The 18,865-nt window shown below is 36.8% G+C and overlaps 2 protein-coding genes and 1 long non-coding RNA gene across 3 annotated transcripts in view; 2 read left to right on the top strand and 1 right to left on the bottom strand.

Annotated features, from left to right (window-relative positions):
• The window catches only part of LOC117322923 (atypical kinase COQ8A, mitochondrial-like), a 78,981-nt gene that overhangs the window by 27,347 nt on the left and 32,769 nt on the right, over positions 1 to 18,865 (top strand). The gene's annotated exons all lie outside the window — the stretch shown is intronic.
• LOC117322924 (adenosine receptor A2a-like) lies at positions 1,195 to 16,975 on the bottom strand. The gene is made up of 2 exons (XM_033877889.1): positions 16,363 to 16,975; positions 1,195 to 2,637 (listed from the first exon to the last, which is right to left on the bottom strand). The coding sequence occupies exon 2, from the start codon at positions 2,161 to 2,163 to the stop codon at positions 1,360 to 1,362; it is 804 nt and encodes a 267-aa protein (XP_033733780.1). The 5' UTR covers positions 2,164 to 2,637; positions 16,363 to 16,975; the 3' UTR covers positions 1,195 to 1,359.
• LOC117322925 lies at positions 5,189 to 6,828 on the top strand. The gene is made up of 3 exons (XR_004531619.1): positions 5,189 to 5,382; positions 5,497 to 5,567; positions 6,134 to 6,828. It is a non-coding gene; the product is annotated as an uncharacterized LOC117322925 (long non-coding RNA).

The following is an 18,865-nucleotide window of genomic DNA, read 5'->3' on the forward strand; positions in this document are numbered from 1 at the left end:
CTAAGCCAGTGAGGCTGAGGGTATTAGTGACCTTGTACACAGCCAGAGAGTCCTTGGTATTTGTTAAATTCCTTTACTGTTACTAAGCTAGTCCCTACAGTAGCCATACGTACATTGTATGATCAGGGCTACGTTTGCTGTATCGTAATGTTTTCTACTATTCTATTGTTAATTGTCCACTATCTTCTATTATACAAATATATCATCGTTGTCTGTGCAATAGTCCAGAATAGTTGACATCGGGTACTGGTAATCGACCGATGTTCTATTGCACGAGGCTGAGGTTAAAATATTCTGGAGTATTGCACAACCATGATATGCTTGTTTTATTACATAGTCACAGTTTTGAATCACTGACATCACGACTTTCCTGTCGGCCTAAAAGTCACCATGGATGACTGTAGTCAGCAGTGTTGACATCTGAAAGGGTAGGACGAAATTCCGAAATGTCACAGGTGTTCAATAGTTCGCACGTGACCATGCAATAGTCATTTTAGCCATGCAATAGTTCAAAATATCGCTTATGTGTATAGTTAAGGAAAATCAGACACATTATGTGATTAAAAAAAATATGTTAAAATGTGACATACTAGTTGTTTATTTACTTTATGGAACCCCAAATAGGACCCGTTATTGGTGTGACATTATTGCAGCTGAATGAATTGACCAAGATGATATGACTGTGGTGAATTAAGTTTGCAGAAGAATATTTTCTTTCTTTCTGCATGCATGTTACATGTTACATGTTCAAAGGATATTGAATGTTGATGCTCCCAATTAGCCTGGATCGGGTCAGTCTTCTGGAGAATGGTCAGTTAATTCTTACATATATTTCATGGGATTTGATTGTGGTTATTTTTTAGTCGCCTACCAGTGAAACTTGGGGTACTATCAGTGTCTGCCCTGTTCATCTCCGTTCGTTTGTCAATCCGTCCACTCAGTTTTCTACATTTTTCTCAGCCATGCTTCAAGGTATGTTGGTGAAAGTTGATATATAACTTCAGTATGAGTAGCTACAGATCAAGTTTGAGTTTCAGGGTTTTTTGGTCAAGGTCACTTACTATTTTCAGCGGGGCCCGTAGAGGCCATGTATTGCTTTAGCAAGACCCAGCATGATTGTACATCAATACAACAGTAATGTACAGAAAGGATCAAACTTACATTATAGAGATCAGACGATAATGAATACTAGTATCACTTTGTGATCATTTATTTCAAGTAATTTTTTGAACAGTTAAACTTAAGACTTGCTGTGGTTATTGTCTAATAAAACCTTAATGTAGAGTTTAAACTACAGCAACTTTTGTAAGTACAATAAGAAATCGAAGTTCTATAATCCATTTATTCTCGCTCAGGACTTCACAAAGCCATTTTGGACTTGGCTTCCTCTCTATGCTGTTCTGTACTAATACTATTAAACAGTAATGAATTTCCGAAATTTTCCTTCTGGTTTGCTTTTGAATGATAGCAACATGAGTCGATACAAATGGAGCGGAAGGCCTCCCGGAATTCCCTACGGAGCCAGCAGTATATGATCGGATTAATCATGGAATTTGTCATGGCCAGGAATAGTGTTATGTTCTTTAGGGTTTCGGCTAAGTCATTGTCTATATCTACACTGTATTTAATGGGTCCTATTATGGTAAATGGTACCCAGAATATATAGAAGAGGAACAAAATAAGGGCCATAACTTTCGCGGACTTTGTGTCCTTTTCCATTTGAGGATCTATGGAATGGTTTCCTCGTAAGCTGTCTTTTCGTACCTGCTTTTGTTGTTGCCTGGCCACAAGGAATATCCTTATATACAGATAGAGAGACACCACAAGGCTGATTCCAATGGAGAAGAACGCAGCGTATATCGTGTAGGCAAGTGGTAGAATTTTGAAATAGTCACATATTTGAACCTCGTCATAAGAATTCCAGACAAGAGGTAGAACGCACACTGGCACAATGTAGATCCACATACACACAATGAAAATCCGAACTCTCTTATACGTCAAAATTGTTTTGTACTTCAGCGGATGCAAAATGGCCACATACCTGTCAACACCGATCGCAACTAGGTTGATCATGGACGCAGTCATTGAAGCACAGACTGAGGAAAACTTAAACAGACACAAATATTTTACAGATTGCACAAATGTTAATTTGAAATAAAACATGGAGTAAATCGGAAGTGTTAGGACTGCAAGTAAGGAATCGGCAACGGACAAGCTTCCCACCAAGGTGTATGTAATTGTACGTAATCGTCGGAACTTCACCAAGGAGATGATCACAAGGAAGTTTCCGAAGCATATACAAGGGATAAGTAAAACGCATAAGATACCAAGGACCAACTCCGCAATATTCCGGAAATCCTTGAATTTCCCTCCCTGTGCTCTCTGACACTGTGTCGTTGTCAAAGACAGATATATTGCTGACGTTGTTCATACTGCTCAGAAAACTGTCGTAAAGAATGAAAACTCTCCCACTCTTCGCTGCTTCACTTCTTTGGTATCAGTTTTGTATTTTGAATAGTTTCATAATGCTAATGGTTTAGTGATGTGGGTTTTGAATTGATTTTCCATTGCTGTTGCCGAGTTAGCTATGACAACCAATTTATGAATGTCTTCCTCCCACACTCTCCTGTGTTGGCTCTGAAACAAAATGAATTTTTAGTTAATGTTTTATTAAAAAACAGGCCCATGGGCCTAAACAGTCAACTGAGTTCTGAAATATTTAATTCAGTTTTTTATTTTGAATAATTTCATGATGTAAATGAATTTTTGATGTGGGTTTTGAATTGATTTTTCATTGCTGTTGCAGAGAGTTAATTAGCTATGACAACCAATTTATGAATGCCTTCCTTCTACAATATCTAATTGTTGACTTTGAAAAAAAATGAATTTTTAGTTAATGTTTTATTTATATAAAACAAGAGGCCCACATGCAGTCACCTGAGATCCGAAATATTTCAGTCAATTTGACCTTTTTCGTTCCCACCCTCTGCCACTGGGGTCAGTCAGGGCAATCGTGTGCATAATTACCATCACACTGGCATCCCATACTGATAATTCTTACCAAGTTTGTATCATTTCCAATGGCAATCAAACAGATCATGCTTAAAAATGTGTGATTTCCCAATAAAGGTTCATCCTCTCCCCAGGGACAAATGTGGAACCCAAGGGTCATTAAATTCACAATTTTGGTGAAGCACCCCTTATCAATTTGCAGCATGGACTGCAATGCAGCATATGCTGCAATCATGCTGCTTTTATGCTGGCATCATGCTGCTAGTTTCACAGCATGATTGCAGCATGTGCTGCATAGCAGCATGGTACCATGCTTCTGTACAGCATGTACTGCAACCATGCTTTAAAAATTGAGGTAATTGAATATCTGAACTCTATCATGCTGCAATCATGCTTTGTCGACTTAGTTAATTTATCATATGCACTGTTTCATGCTGCAACCATGCTGCAATAACTTTGCCAGTTTGGATATCAAATCATATCATGCTGCAATCATGCTGTGTGGACTTAGTAAATTTATCATATGAAATGCATCATGCTGCAACCATGCTGCAATAACTTTGGCATTTTAGATAGGATCTGTACCATGCTGCAACCATGCTGTATTAACTTTGCCATTTTAGATACAAACTGTACCATGCTGCAATTATGCTGTATTAACTTAGTTAATTTAATGAACTGCACCATTCTTTCATGTATTAACATGAATTGTTTAAGTTGAAATGTGTATATGCTTGGCCATTCTGCATTAGCTTAAAAGGGCATTCCTTTGTTCGGACATCACAAAATTTCTGTGGGTGAAATGTAGGTCCAAGCGAGGATCCAAAATCTAGGACCAAATTTCCCAGGTACCAAGATTAACCTAAACAATTATTAATTAATAAAATAAGATACAGAAAATTAACAAAAGTTGGTATTAGATATTTTAGTATCTTTTTTTTAATTTTAAATAAAATATAGAAAATTTCCAGGTATCAATGGTGATAACAAAATAATTTTTAATAACATGTTTGTGTTGCAGCATTTCCTTTTTATACTTGATCAGTACCACACATATTTATTTAAAATTCAATAACAATTATTTAAATTAAGTATTTCGTTTATAAGTATGTTCTTTGTTAGTATAACGGTTCACAGCTTTTAAATGTGATATTTTGTCAGCTTTCACTTGTAGTTCTATCTCAGAAGGAATTAACTTAAACATTGATGAATGTTGCAAGTTAGTACATTCGTGTGACGACTTAAAACTCATCCCTATAAAAATTTCATTCAAATTTTCAGAGTTTAGATCGTTTTTTGAAGAACCAGTATATTGACTTTTGCTTCGATTATACACTTTTTATCGGAGATAGAATCAGTCACTTTATCCAAACACTGACATAAACCAAGACGTTGCCATTTACCATGCACCAGCTTACTACCAGGTAGCCACACATGTAACATGTTCGCCAAAACAAAATCGGGGTCACTCTACCAACAGTTACACATGTGCTTGGAATATCGCTTTTAATTCAATCAAATAAGATTAAAATCACCTGCTCTTTGTCTTTGTATCGCATACTTTCTGGATATATGCGGTGTTAAGATTACATCTGATAATAGCATACGAAATCACGTCGTGTTTGACACAACATTCATCGCTATAAACTCCAATAAACATGTGTCGAACTTATGTTGTCACTCGGACGCTTCCTTGTAAAACGTATATTGAAGTTAAGCGCTGTGATGATCTCGACCTCGACATGAGTTTACTAACAACAGACGATATTCCCGTACTTTAATCTGAATTATTTGAAATCGTGAACATAAAAAGAAAACGTGCATTGGTCGGTTCCTCGTCTGAAAATACATCCATATTAAACAATAGGCGTATGACAGACGAGGCCAAAACCTCTGGTCAGATTACATGTTTATCGTTCGGTTCACCTATGACCTCGTTTGTTTACCTTGCTCCCGAGATGTGACGAGAGTGCTCCTCGAGCTCGTGCGATCTAAATGTGCACGATGCAAGTATTAAATACTGTAATATTTATCTTAAAAGTATGACACAATAGAAGTTTATGATTTAGAATAAAAAACACGCACAAGTAAAAATGAATCGTGTTAATCTCTGGCAGTAAAATATTTATCCCATGATGCAACACACACGAGTTTAGCGGAAAGTCTGATAGCCATGTTTGAATTCACCGGATGTTTATTTCCAGAAGAAAAGTATAAACAAACACGACGATAGCCTAAAAACGAAGTTTGTTTCCAGTCTTACTGAAGAAGATCGACTTACTTCAAGTTACCGACGAATGAATATCAGCTTTCTCGTTGTTTTTGACGACCGATGCATATTTTTACCGACAAACATCGTTACGAGACAGGGTAAGTTTTAATTATATAATCTTCTTCACGTTCTGACATCGTTTCACATTATACGACGATGAATTTGATATAGATCTATTCATATCAATAATACCTAATAATTTATTATTTCAGGGTTTTGATGATTAATTTATCACAGATTACACGGCCGAAGGAAACGCAGTACCGATCCATGTGTTACAATCGTAAGTTTTCAATTTTATTTATTTATTATTAACGATCTTCGGCCCGACTTAAATTGCATTTTCCCCCCACTCACACAACCCTTGTTATGATTATGACGTACATACGTATTCACAAACAATGGTGAGGAAAATTTGTGTTTTGGATAATGAAACCTTTCGTGAAAGATCTTTACCTCCACATTCTTTTGAGGATCGATGTTTGCAGATTATTGCATCAAATTGAAACGATTAAATGAAATAGGTGAATTAAGATGAATTATAAGTAAGTAACATTGTTTTATGTATAGTATATTGCAGTTTCACATTGATATGAACTGATGGAGAATTCGGGAGTAGCTTGATTTAATTAATAATTAAGTCATCCTGGCAAGTTTTATTTTGTAGCTTTGTGTGGCTGGCTTAAATTTTCTTGATAAAAAGGCTTCCAAAGCAAACATAATGAAAATGATAGCAAAGTGATCATGAAAAGTACATAAGTTAAATACATACATTATCTTCAAAAACTTGACAATTATTCTAATTTTGAAATAAAAGAATATTCTAAAAGTCTTTCTTTCTTCCAACAGAGACTGAGTCTTCATGCAGTACATTCTGGAATGAGGAACACCGCATGCATTAATTGTGGTCCAAATTGATGGCATTGACTTAACACAAAGCAGAAAGGAATGAAGAGAAATGAAGAAGTTTATGTTTCACATTAATTAAGATTATTCGAGATGTGTTATCTGTCGAGGTATACAACATTTCCTTTCATAATAAAAGTGTAAACATTAATATATATACCCAAAAAAATTATGTATATAATCTAAAAATCCTTGTTAGTTATTTGTTGTACTAGCAAAAAATATAATATAGTCGTCTCAAGCTTGGTTGTATTGAAATCCCCGGGGACAGTGACAGAGATATATCACTACAGTACGTGCTACATCAAACAACACACCATTGTTCAAATTGTCAATCAACATTTCATTTAGTCAGTATTTAGAATTGATTCCAAAATTATGATAATCTTTTCACAGTTTATTAGAAATAGGGTTAAATTCGATAGAAGAAGTCATTGACTGTTGCTTGTTTTTGTTTATTTTAAGTTTACGGACACACATGAAAACAGTTTCCAGTACATCTGGGCTACTTCGAGGAAACTACGTATACTGTCTGAAATCAGTCTTGTGCGTCGGTGACAAAATGTATACATATCCTACTATAACTCTGCTGGAAAATATTATTTTGTACTATTTTCCTACTATTTTAGAAAAAAAAACACAGAATTATAAATACATACTGTAGTATGTACTGACATTGAACTTGTATATCTTGTTGACTATTTTTGTTGAAACAAACCACTTCTAGCTAGGATGAATTGATATTAGTTGTATTTGAAAATTGTACTAGAAAAAGATAGCTGTGTTGTGTATGTGATGGAAGTTTTGAGAAAAAGAATATAAGAGGCAAATAAAATAAGTACCATGGGTAAATTAGAATTAAAATTTGTTTTGTCACATTCTCATTTCATTGATAAGTTTTAAATGTTTGAACTAGAAAAAACAGCCTGTATGAAAAGTTTTATACCATGTTAATTACCAAATAAAATGTAATACAAAAGTATTCTTCAAGTTTTTATTGCATGATTTTCATTGATTTTGTAAACCATGCTGCCATGAAGCATGATTGAAGCATGATCCCAGCATAATTTGCATAATTGAAACATGCTGGGATCATGCTGCAGACCATGCTGGGATCATGCTGCAGACCATGCTGGCATCATGCTGCAAACCATGCTGGCATCATGCTGCAGACCATGCTGGGATCATGCTGCAGACCATGCTGGGATCATGCTTCACAGACCATGCTGGGATCATGCTGCGGCCATGCTTCCTTAAAGCATAAATGCAGCATGATCCCAGCATAATTTGCATAATTGAAACATGCTGCAATCATGCTTTAACTAGTAAGAATATATAGTGAGGTAAATTAGGCACCATGCTGCAGTCATGCTTCATTCATGCTGCAATTCCATGCTGCATTCATACTGCATCTATGCTGTGATCATGCTGCAAATTCATAAGGGACCTTAAGACCCTCCCATCTATGAAGAGTCATTGATTCTACCCTATCTGGGTCTTGAGAAGAAGATTTTTGAAATTTCAGCCAATTTTAACCGTTTTTACCCTCCTCTGGGAGCCGGGGACAAGATAAATAACAATTTTGACCTTTAGCCATTGAAATTTCAGTTTCTGCAAAATTTGTTCTTAATTGGTTCAGGGGTTTCTGAGTTGAAAATGTAAATTTTTTACGGATGCAAAACACATGACGGTCGATGGGTAACGGAAGACAATGGACAAAAGGTGATCAGAACAAAAATGAATAATTCATTAAGAAAAGTCATCACTTGATTTTGTGCATTACAAAGATTGATCAACCCCAAAAGATTTACTCTGAAATTCAGAAACTAAATAAAAATAGCCTCATGCACCATGTAAATATGAGGTGGTAGTGATTGCTGTTTCTGAGATATGCAGTGTTAAAGGAACAGAACTTTGTGTATGGTCGCAGAATTAATCATGGATTGACCGGGATGGAATATTTTCAGTATCACAACATTAAAAAAAAATAAAAATTTGGCATGAAAAAATTGGAATTTCCCATCAAAAATATCAGTAAAAGAAAACTGCTTCCTTCAAAGTGTTAGAAATGAACGATTTTGCTAAACTTATCATAGATGAAATGCATCTTTGGGAATGCACTGTACAGGAAAGATAAACTTAAGAACGATTGGTTTGTCAATGATTTGAAACATTTGCCTGATCAGTCTGGCACAGAAAAATGTTATAATTGAAACAATTTAACACTAAGACAATACTTTAAATCATTATTAGGTTCAACAAGTGGAATCGGAACTGCTTGTCTGCTATTGTTTATAGGAGCTCTGAGTTATTGTCTGAACAGAGTGAAAACTGTCACATTATGTAACATAAAGTCATATATAAACGGTGTATTTCGGTATGAAGCTGTCAGGTTACATCAAGTACGACTTTTATTTTTTTGTGTATGTTGGAGTGAATCTGTCACTTGGGTGCAGTTTTGTGTGAAGTTTCCGACAGTGGAAGTTAAATGCCCAATCCAAAAAAACACAATACATAATTGTAACTGAAGCTTTCTAACAAAATGTCATGATGGAATGCCTATGATGTATTTAGGAATTCTTTGTACGCAATGGCAGGGTAGCCGTAACCTCCAGGTAGTACTGTTTGTGATTCACTCAAAGTTTGTGTTAAGTGATCTTTAGCTTTGTTTGTTTGTTTTTGTTTACATCCTATTAACAGCCAGGGTCATTCAAGGACGTGCCAGGTGAAGGAGGTGAAGAAGCCGGAGTACCCAGAGAAAAATCACCGGCCTACAGTCAGTACCTGGCAACTGCCCCATGTAGGTTTTGAACTCGCAACCCAGACGTGGAGGGCTAGTGTTAAAGTGACCTTATAACCACTCGGCCACCACGCCCCCTAAGTGATCTTAGTTCATTACCTTGTTTAACATTGTGTTATTACTATCATAAACAGATCAGTCGTATAGTATGATACAACGTATAAGTAGTTGAATGCCATGTAAACTGTCTATTTAAGGAAGTATCTAAAAGTATATGACTTTCGACTGCTCATCCAGATCCCTATCTTGGCTTTTGAGTGAAATCTTTGAAACCTGGTTAGAGTGATAATCCCCACCACCATGGCCCTGTTTATAGTCGATGAGTTAAATGAGTGTGACAGGCTGTCCTTCAAAGCCTACACCTCATGAACCCCTGGGAAGAGTTTGGTCTTTATTTTCACACCATAACATCAAAACAACAAAGTCTAAACCTGATTTCAATTTGGTAGTCAAGGTTAAAGGTCACATTTGACCAGTTTTATATGAATGAAAATTATGAATCAAAGTCACAATTGGAAAACTTATTTATTAAATATAGCTTAGTTATGAAAAATCCTTCTTCTGTAGGAATGAAAGGATTTGGTTCCTTTTTGGCCAAAAGTATCATTGGATGATGAGGAATCAAATTTGTATACACTGTGTGTGGGCCTTGCCCCCCAGGGGCCGCGGTGGCCGAGTGGTTAAGGTGTCCCAACACTTTATCAATAGCCCTCCACCACTGGGTTGCGAGTTCGAAACCTACGTGGGGCAGTTGCCAGGTACTGACCGTAGGCCGGTGGTTTTTCTCTGGGTACTCTGGCTTTCCTCCACCTCCAAAACCTGGCACGTCCTTAAATGACCCTGGCTGTTAATAGGACGTCAAATTTTGTATCTTTTCACTGATGAACATTTTGATATGACAAATTACTTGTGCTTGACTGGTGTCATGCATAATATGAATCTCTTGCATAAAAAGTACCCCACTCCCAAAAATATGTAATTTGAACTAAATATCAATCTGAAATAGGGAAGATATGAAAAGATGGCATAAGGGATGTCATTTACAGTACTTTTGAACCTACTTTACCAAATCCCCACCCCTGAGGCAAACAAAGTGAATTTTTTATTATTTTTTTGCCATGGCCATCAGTTATGACTTGGGATTTGGTTTGGTTTGTTAGCTCACCTGGACCATGGTGCGGCGTCCTTCGTCCGTCGTCTGTCGTCCGTCGTCCGTCGTCCGTCCGTCAACATTTGCTTCAAATCACTACTAGTCAAAAAAATTCTTATTTGGATTTTGACCAAATTTAGTCAGAAACATCCTTGGCGGAAGGGGATCAGATTTTGCATAAATGGTGACTGACCCCCAAGGGGCCTGAGGGGCGGGGCCCAATAGGGGAAATTGAGGCAATTCCTTTAAATCGCTACTAGTCATAAAGTTATGAATGGATTTGCACCAAATTTAGTCAGAAACATTCTTGGAGGAAGGGGAACAGATTTTGCATAAATGGTGACTCTGACCCCTAAGGGGCCAAAGGGGCGGGGCCCAATAGGGGAAATAGAGGTAATTCCTTTAAATCGCTACTAGTCATAAAGATATGAATGGATTTGAACCCAATTAAGTCAGAAGCATCATTAGGGTAAGGGGAACAGATTTTGCACAAATGGTGACTCTGACTCCTGAGGGGCCAAAGGGGTGGGGCCCAATAGGTGAAATAGAGGTAATTCCTTTAAATCGCTACTAGTCATAAAGTTATGAAAGCATTTGAACCCAATTTGGTCAGAAACATTCTTGCGGGAATGGGAACAGATTTTGCATAAATGGTGACTCTGACCCCCAAGGGGCCAAATGGGCGGGGCCCAATAGGGGAAATAGAGAGAATTCCTTTAAATCGCTACTAGTCATAAAGTTATGAATGGATTTGAACCCAATTAAGTCAGAAGCATCATTAGGGTAAGGAGAACAGATTTTGCACAAATGGTGACTCTGACTCCTGAGGGGCCAAAGGGGTGGGGCCCAATAGGTGAAATAGAGGTAATTCCTTTAAATCGCTACTAGTCATAAAGTTATGAAAGGATTTGAACCCAATTTGGTCAGAAACATTCTTGCGGGAATGGGAACAGATTTTGCATAAATGGTGACTCTGACCCCCAAGGGGCCAAATGGGCGGGGCCCAATAGGGGAAATAGAGAGAATTCCTTTAAATCGCTACTAGTCATAAAGTTATGAATGGATTTGAACCCAATTAAGTCAGAAACATCCTTTGGGGAAGGGGAACAGATTTTGGATAAATGGTGACTCTGTCCCCAAGGGGCCAAAGGGGCGGGACCTAATAGGGAAATAGAGGTAATTCCTTCAAATCGCTACTAGTCATAAAGTTATGAATGGATTTGACCCCAATTTGGTCAGAAACATTCTTGGAGAAAGGGGAACAGATTTTGCATAAATGGTGATTCTGACCCCTAAGGGGCCAAAGGGGCAGGGCCCAATAGGGGAAATGGAGGTAATTCCATTAAATCGCTACTAGTCATAAAGTTATGAAGGGATTTGAACCCAATTTTGTGAGAAACAGCATTGGGGGAAGGGGAACAGATTGTGCATAAATGGTGACTCTGACCCCCGAGGGGACAAAGGCATGGGCCGGGCCCCATAGGGGAAATAGAGGTAATTCCTTTAAATCGCTACTAGTCATAAAGTTATGAAGGGATTTTAACCCAATTTGGTCAGAAACATCATTAGGGTAAGGGGAACAGATTGTGCATAAATGGTGACTCTGACCCCTGAGGGGCTAAAGGGGCGGGGCCCCATAGGGAAAATAGAGGTAACTCCTTCAAATCGCTACTAGTCATAAAGTTATGAAAGTATTTGAACCAAATTTAGTGAGAAACATCATTGGGGGAAGGGGAACAGATTTTGCATAAATGGTGACTCTGACCCCTGAGGGGACAAAGGCATGGGGCCACATAGGGGAAATAGAGGTAATGCCTTCAAATCGCTACTAGTCAAAAAGTTATGAATGGATTTGAACCCAATTTAGTTAGAAACATCCTTGGGGGAAGGGGAACTGATTTTGCACAAATGGTGACTGACCCCTGAGGGGACAAATGGGCGGGGCCCCATAGGGAAAATAGAGGTAATTCCTTTAAATCGCTACTAGTCATAAAGTTATGAATGGATTTGAACCCAATTTGGTCAAAAACATCCTTGGGGAAGGGGAACATATTTTGCATAAATGGTAACTCTGACCCCTGAAGGGCCAAAGGGACGGGGCCCCATAGGGTAAATAGAGGTAATTCCTTTAAATCGCTACTAGTCATAAAGTTATGAATGGACGTTCTAAAAACAATTCTTGAGGTCTTTCAGACCCATAGAGAGTGTAGACTTCGTTATTTCTTTAATGCAGTTGGGATCCCCACACCATAACCATATATAGCATTGTTTGAGATTGACAAATAAAACGAATTGAACATGAACATTATTTTGACATTTTGTCTAATCCAACCAGGTGAGTGATACAGGCCCCATGGGCCTCTTGTTTTTGCTTAACGTCCTATTAACAGCCAGGGTCATTTAAGAACGTGCCAGGTTTTGGAGGTTGAGGAAAGCCGGAGTACCCAGAGAAAAACCACCGGCCTACAGTCAGTATCTGGCAACTGCCCCACATAGGTTTCGAACTCGCAACCCAGAGGTGGAGGGCTAGTGATAAAGTGTTGGGACACCTTAACCACTCGTCCACCGCGGCCCCTTTATGACTTGGGAAAAAATATGAAACCTTCATATGCATATAAAAGACATCTTGCAACTAGGCCCCTGTATACTTTTCAGGGATTTTCCTACAATAGAAACAGGGTCCGTTAAAAGGACCAATTCCCCTAAAAAAATCTTTTAAAAATTCGTTTCATTTACAAAGACCTATATTAAGGCAATATTGAAAAATAAAAAACAGCTACAGATAACAAAATGAAATCAAAATTGATATAAAGGCAATATTCATCAAAGAAAAACTGAAATTTGTATGAATTTCACTTTTTTTTGTTTTTCCCAATGTCGCATTTTGTCGTGTAGAAATTAACAAGACCCAGCTGAAAAATTGTAGGAAATCCCTGCTTTTTATTCCCCCTGCATAAATAATAAATAAAATAACTAATATCAGGTATTAGTTGACCTATTCACCATCTGAGTTTACCGAGATGGATCTATTTATCTCTGCCACTAAATAATGGTAGAATGAACTCGACAGGTAGTTAATTAAGCCCTCGATCACTGTCGTTCACCAGGTCTATAGTAATTATAACACCTCACAATCGGACCATCACATGTTTTAATATACAGTGATAATAGAGCATAAACAAACACAAATTTACTGTAGTACTCGAAGTTGACAGTATCCTCTGTTCATTAAAGAAGGAAATCTTTAATTTGAATTTTTTGTTTTTCTTATTTTATCAAAATTCACATCAATTTTAAGGAAAGGGCATATTTTGCTGAGCAGAAGCTTTTTACCTGTCGAGTACAACACAAAAAGAGTCAACTGACTAAAGGTTAAAATTTTAAATTTTTTGCCGATGAACATTTTGTCATGACATTGTGAAGAAAAGTTGGTTGGTATTAAACAAGATGTAATTGACCAAGAATCGAGGTCACTGGGCCAAAGTTAAGGGCCATTTAGGTCCAAAGGTCATGGTCAAATTTGATCTCTTGACAATGCCCTGGATTAGATAAAACAATTTGAACTTTCAAAAACAAATGAGTATCATACCAGTATGTAGAGGTGGAAGGAAACAAAGGAAACAGAGTCATGTCAATGTATATTTAACTTCCTACTTGCATTTAGTTTTAAGTGCAAATGTCAAGTGTCTTGAACCTCAGCAATATGGGCAGATGGCTTTTTGATGATGGTCGGGGATATAAAGCCACAAGATGGGGCCCAGGAGTTTTGAACTGTCACCATATTTGTTTGCTTTGAATTTTCCTCTGAACCAAAAAACTAAATTTAGTTAAAAAAAAGTTGTTTAGTTAGAAAAGTTGACAGAAATACATGCCATTGAGAGGTAGATTTAAAAAGGAAAAAAGTTTTTGTAATGTTAAAGTGCTTTGCTGAAATATCCAGTTAAGTGCTACAGGCACCATGGACCTCTTGTTAAAAAATATGATGACTCAAATAAGAGACTTCAATATGTCTCCCTTCCCGTACACTTGTATAGTGCTGGAGATTGAGGTCAAATCCGATTCCTGTAAAATCACCACAATGTCTACTTTGAAAACATTTACTGATGTTATTTTGTGTAAGAGATGTTGAGATATTATGATATAGACTGACTACACAAAAATAAAAATGTCACATAATCTGTATAGATGTTTGAGGCTGTACATAATCTAAGCCCTTTTTCCCTATAGGTCTACATGTATAAACTACAAAATTGTTGAAAATATTCACTGTAAATCTGTAAAACACAAAACAACTTTAGTCAATTTTAACTACCATTATTCATACTAAAACAACAGGAAAACCATGTTTATATGTGGGGTTTGGCCTATTCTTGCCATAGTGACTCAAGGCAATTAATTAACTATCACACTTGTGATGTCATAGCTCGGAATCAATCTATAGCGATGACCAGCTGATTGGCTATTGACAGACAGGTAAAAATAGCCAGTTTTAACGGCTGATATACCTCGGGAAAGAAAAGACGGTTACAGGTGCAGTTTTTGATAACTTCTAATGTTAAAATGAATGAATTCACAGTTAAATTAAGAAAAATAGTTATTAGGCTCGCCCCCAGAAGTTTAAACAAAATTGCAGACTACATGTGCATTTTTGGTGTGTTGTTTTTTTCATATAGAAACAGAAAGGTTAGTATTGTTTTGGTACATGATTAAGAAATATTTAACAAAATATGATCTAGATGTCAGATTGAACAATCTGAAACGTCCTAGACTCGGATATCTAAAATACAAATGTAGCAAGGTGCCATATTGTTTACATTAACAACATATTGAGAAAATATCACCTATTTCTCTAACGGAAAAAACATGTAACACAAACGAAATAAGAACAAATTTATCAACCAAAATGTTTTTTTCAAAAGTTTTGAACGCATTATATATATCATTGCATTGGATGATTGTATATGTCGGTTGATGTTTTCAACAAATCAACACTTAAATAACGTCAACTTAGTCTGTCGACTATAGTCGACAATGGGGAAGAGGGAGCACATTTTTATGTCGACTATAGTCGACAACGGTACTGAAAGAGTTAGGTGTAAAATACTAATTATATCAACCATGATTCCTATAACTTGTTAATGATAGAACCTTGCTTTTATGAGGTCAACCATTGACTTTGCTAACCTGTTATAAACAACTGGTAATTAATCACACTTTGATCACCCTTTTTAGGTCACCTGAGCTGAAGGGTCATACTGACCTAGTTTTAATGACTTTTTGTTTGCTGTCGTGTATTGTGCATCGTTTGTCATCCGGTAATTGTTTTAGCTTGTCTGTCCGTCTGTCTTCCATCAAAAGTAGCTTGTCTGTCCGTCTGTCCTCCATCATTTGTTGTTCCCCATATGTTGTCCGTCCAGCATCAACTTTTCCATCTTAACATCTTCTTCTCTCTAACCAAGAGTCCCAACGTCATAATATCTGGCTGATAGTTTCCCTTATGTGAGACCTGACTAAGTTTGCCAAAAGATATGACCTTGATCTGTATTCAATGTCACAGGGGTCAAATTACTTAAACAACTTTTTAACTGAAAGGTTAAAAATCATGATAATTGGACTGATAGGTTCCAATCATGGAGCCTCACAAATTTTATCAAATGGATGACCTTGAACCATATATTCATAATCGGGCCGATTCCACAGTAACTTTCAGAGTTATGACCCTTTGAAGTTTTCGTTGCCATTGGTTCTGGTGCACACGATAACTTGAGTCAATTTGAATGGATTTGGGACAGATCTGATGGTAATAGTTAGGGCACTTTACAGTTGAAGTCTAGGAGCCTGTTATAGACAAGTAGCATGCTGGGATGAAACACTACCATGTTTATTCAAATAAATTACCTTGGCCTACTTTCAAGATCTAATGGGTCGATATGTTAAAATCTTTGTTTCTAATTAAAAGCAAAAATCTTCTGCCACTAGTATCTATATCAGAACTCAAGTGACCGATAAATCCCATGGGCCTTTTGTTATAATTAAACCTCTATATGTACAACAATAAATCTTTTTACAAGATGTTATTTTCAGTAAAAAAAAACAAAAAAAACCACAACAACAACAAAAACAAAAGGAAATAATAAAAAAAAATTAATAAAATAAAAGGAAATCCTTTTTACAGTAGAATACCAATGAATCATCTTAGTGGTATTAAAATGTCATACTTACAATTTTACTGGTTAGTTATGGTCGATTCTCCACACCCTTGTCCAGTTGTTATTCAGAAATGAGGTAGCAAAGAGAGTAAATATTGAATACCTTCCTGCTTCCTATCACATGACAGGTCACATGACTGGTCACATGATTGTCCACTCTGTTAGAGTTTGTACATATCATTGTAATATAATCCATGTATATAGATTTTCCTGCCTATCACTTCCAGTGTATATAGGGGACAATTCACACAAAACTATGACAGAATCTGAAAAAGTTCAAAATGTGGATCTTCTGATCGACGATGATGTACATGGCTGTTAATCGTTTCAGATCATTAATTTAAGTGCTTCTCTCCTGGTGAATTAAAGCTGTACGGACATCCCTATAGCACACTTGATAAAGATGACAGTATTATTGTGTACAGTGTACATCCCTCATCAATGACTGCCAGTGAGGATCACTTTAAATTTACATCCTTTTTCCCACCACTGATTTAAGTGTTTTACAGCTTATAAGGAGCTTGTAGTGTTCTACATACACATGCACCTCAGTGTAAGGCCGTTAACAGGTGATTACGATAAGTGTGCCTACGGTACGAGAACCCGGTGTTTAGGTCGTGCTTAATTCACAGAACCAACACACACGTAGCACAGAACACCACTCCGTAGAATCCACTTGTTTCTGTTATTTATTTTCAGTAGATAAATATTTGTATTGATTCTTATACATCCGAAACATTTAAGAAAAATATTCCTTTAAGTCATTTCCGCTGTCTAGTTAAGCTATCCCGTATAGTTATGTTGTAGATATTGATTCATACCTACATGATTACTGCGAGTCTGTAAAATCTATCAAGTCATCTTTTAAGCCCCCAAGATTGGTCAGACACCAGATCCAATGTTAGTATCAATAAAACATCCAAGACTCCCATGACACCAAATGCATACTGCCACTTTAAGAAAACTGTTTTATCAGTTCATTCAATTTTATGAGTCAGTTCCCGGGACTCTGCGGGGGTAATTTTTTCAAAATGTTGCACCATGTTTTTTTTTTTTTTTAAAGTCCGCCTCCTGGTTCTCGGCTAGGAGTACAGTTTATGGGAGTATGGGAGTATTAATTTCAGTCGAGAATTACTTCCGTCTGAAAAAGAAATCAAAATTCCACATGTTTGCGTATACAACTTGAGAATGAATGTCAAACCATAAATCTTTATCCAACTCCAAATCCATTTCCGAAAGAGATGATAAAAATCTGTTTTCGGAATGTGGTCTGATAAGAATCTTTGTTAAATGCAGCCAATTTATATATGCGTTTCGCGAGTGCAGTGCCCTACTTTGGGAATTATGTTTTTACATTACTTTTTCATTAAAAAATCTTGTAAAAGACCATTCGTTTCTCTCGAGAGTATTTTTATTGGAAGTAGATTTTTGGTGTGATTTTGTTATCAAGGAATATCTGCTATTTTAACATGGAGTGAAAGCATTGTTCTTTTTCAGTTATGTTATACAGCTTGTCAACATTCTAGTGTGACAAATTAATTAGTGACAGTTATGTGTTAGTGTATGGATTTACTTGTTATATAGCCTGTGTATAAATGGAGGGTATGGCTCCCTTGGGGCTGGAGCAGTGGAGCCCAGAAGGAGAAATAGAAGAAAATCCTTTAAATCATCCTAATCCTGAATGACTGAATGGATTTTGATGAAATGTGGTCTGGAGCATTATTGGGCACAGGAGTTTCAATGTAAACAGGGAGGGTGTGGCTCCCCTGGGGCCGGAGGGGCGGGGCCCGGAGGGGCGGGGCCCAATAGGGCCAATTAAGTGTAGATCCATCAAATTGATGAATTTTGGTCTGAACCATTATCACTTGTGTACCCTTTAGGTAATGGTCTTTTCAACATGGCTGTATCATGCTCATGGGAGATAGTTATGCACTTTAAGCTACAAAATCACTTATTCATCAGAATAATCTGACTTAGACAAGTGCAGTCTAACTCAGAAAAAAATTTTATTACAAAATTTATCAAATGCTGTTTAAATTATTTCATAAACAACTGTGAAACCTTCGCAAAGTTAGGTGAACTGTAAAACTCGGCATCGAGGTGTGATTCTTGAGTTTTTGCTGATGTTGATTTATCATAACAGCTTTATCCTTATTGTCATAATTATAATGACTCCCTGATGACGTCTGTTTTAAAGCAATATGATGTTCACAGCCATATAATATTTACAAAAACAAAAGAAAAAGAATTTGTTTACGTTATAATTTGGTCTTTCAAAATTTCAGTTGTAAAATGTTACGGATCGGCTCCAAAAGGCAATGCATTTTAGTTACAGGGATTGGTCCAAAATATTGAGTGTAATTAAAAACTTTGTTCAGAATATGAGTGGACATTTAGAACAGACAGCCCTCTTGAAGTTTGTCAGTAGAAATGTTGAATTGTTTATCACTTTTTCTTGAAAGTACTTGGAGAATATTTCTCAGTCTTGATTTGTAGGTTCCAGTTGGTCAGTGGTT

Source organism: Pecten maximus, chromosome 3, assembly GCF_902652985.1.
Source record: "Pecten maximus chromosome 3, xPecMax1.1, whole genome shotgun sequence".
In the NCBI taxonomy this organism is placed as follows: Eukaryota; Metazoa; Mollusca; class Bivalvia; order Pectinida; family Pectinidae; genus Pecten; species Pecten maximus.

Bases quoted from the DNA above. Each gene is read 5' to 3' on its own strand.
- LOC117322924 (XM_033877889.1), bottom strand. From the start codon at position 2,163: ATGTTTTATTTCAAATTAACATTTGTGCAATCTGTAAAATATTTGTGT.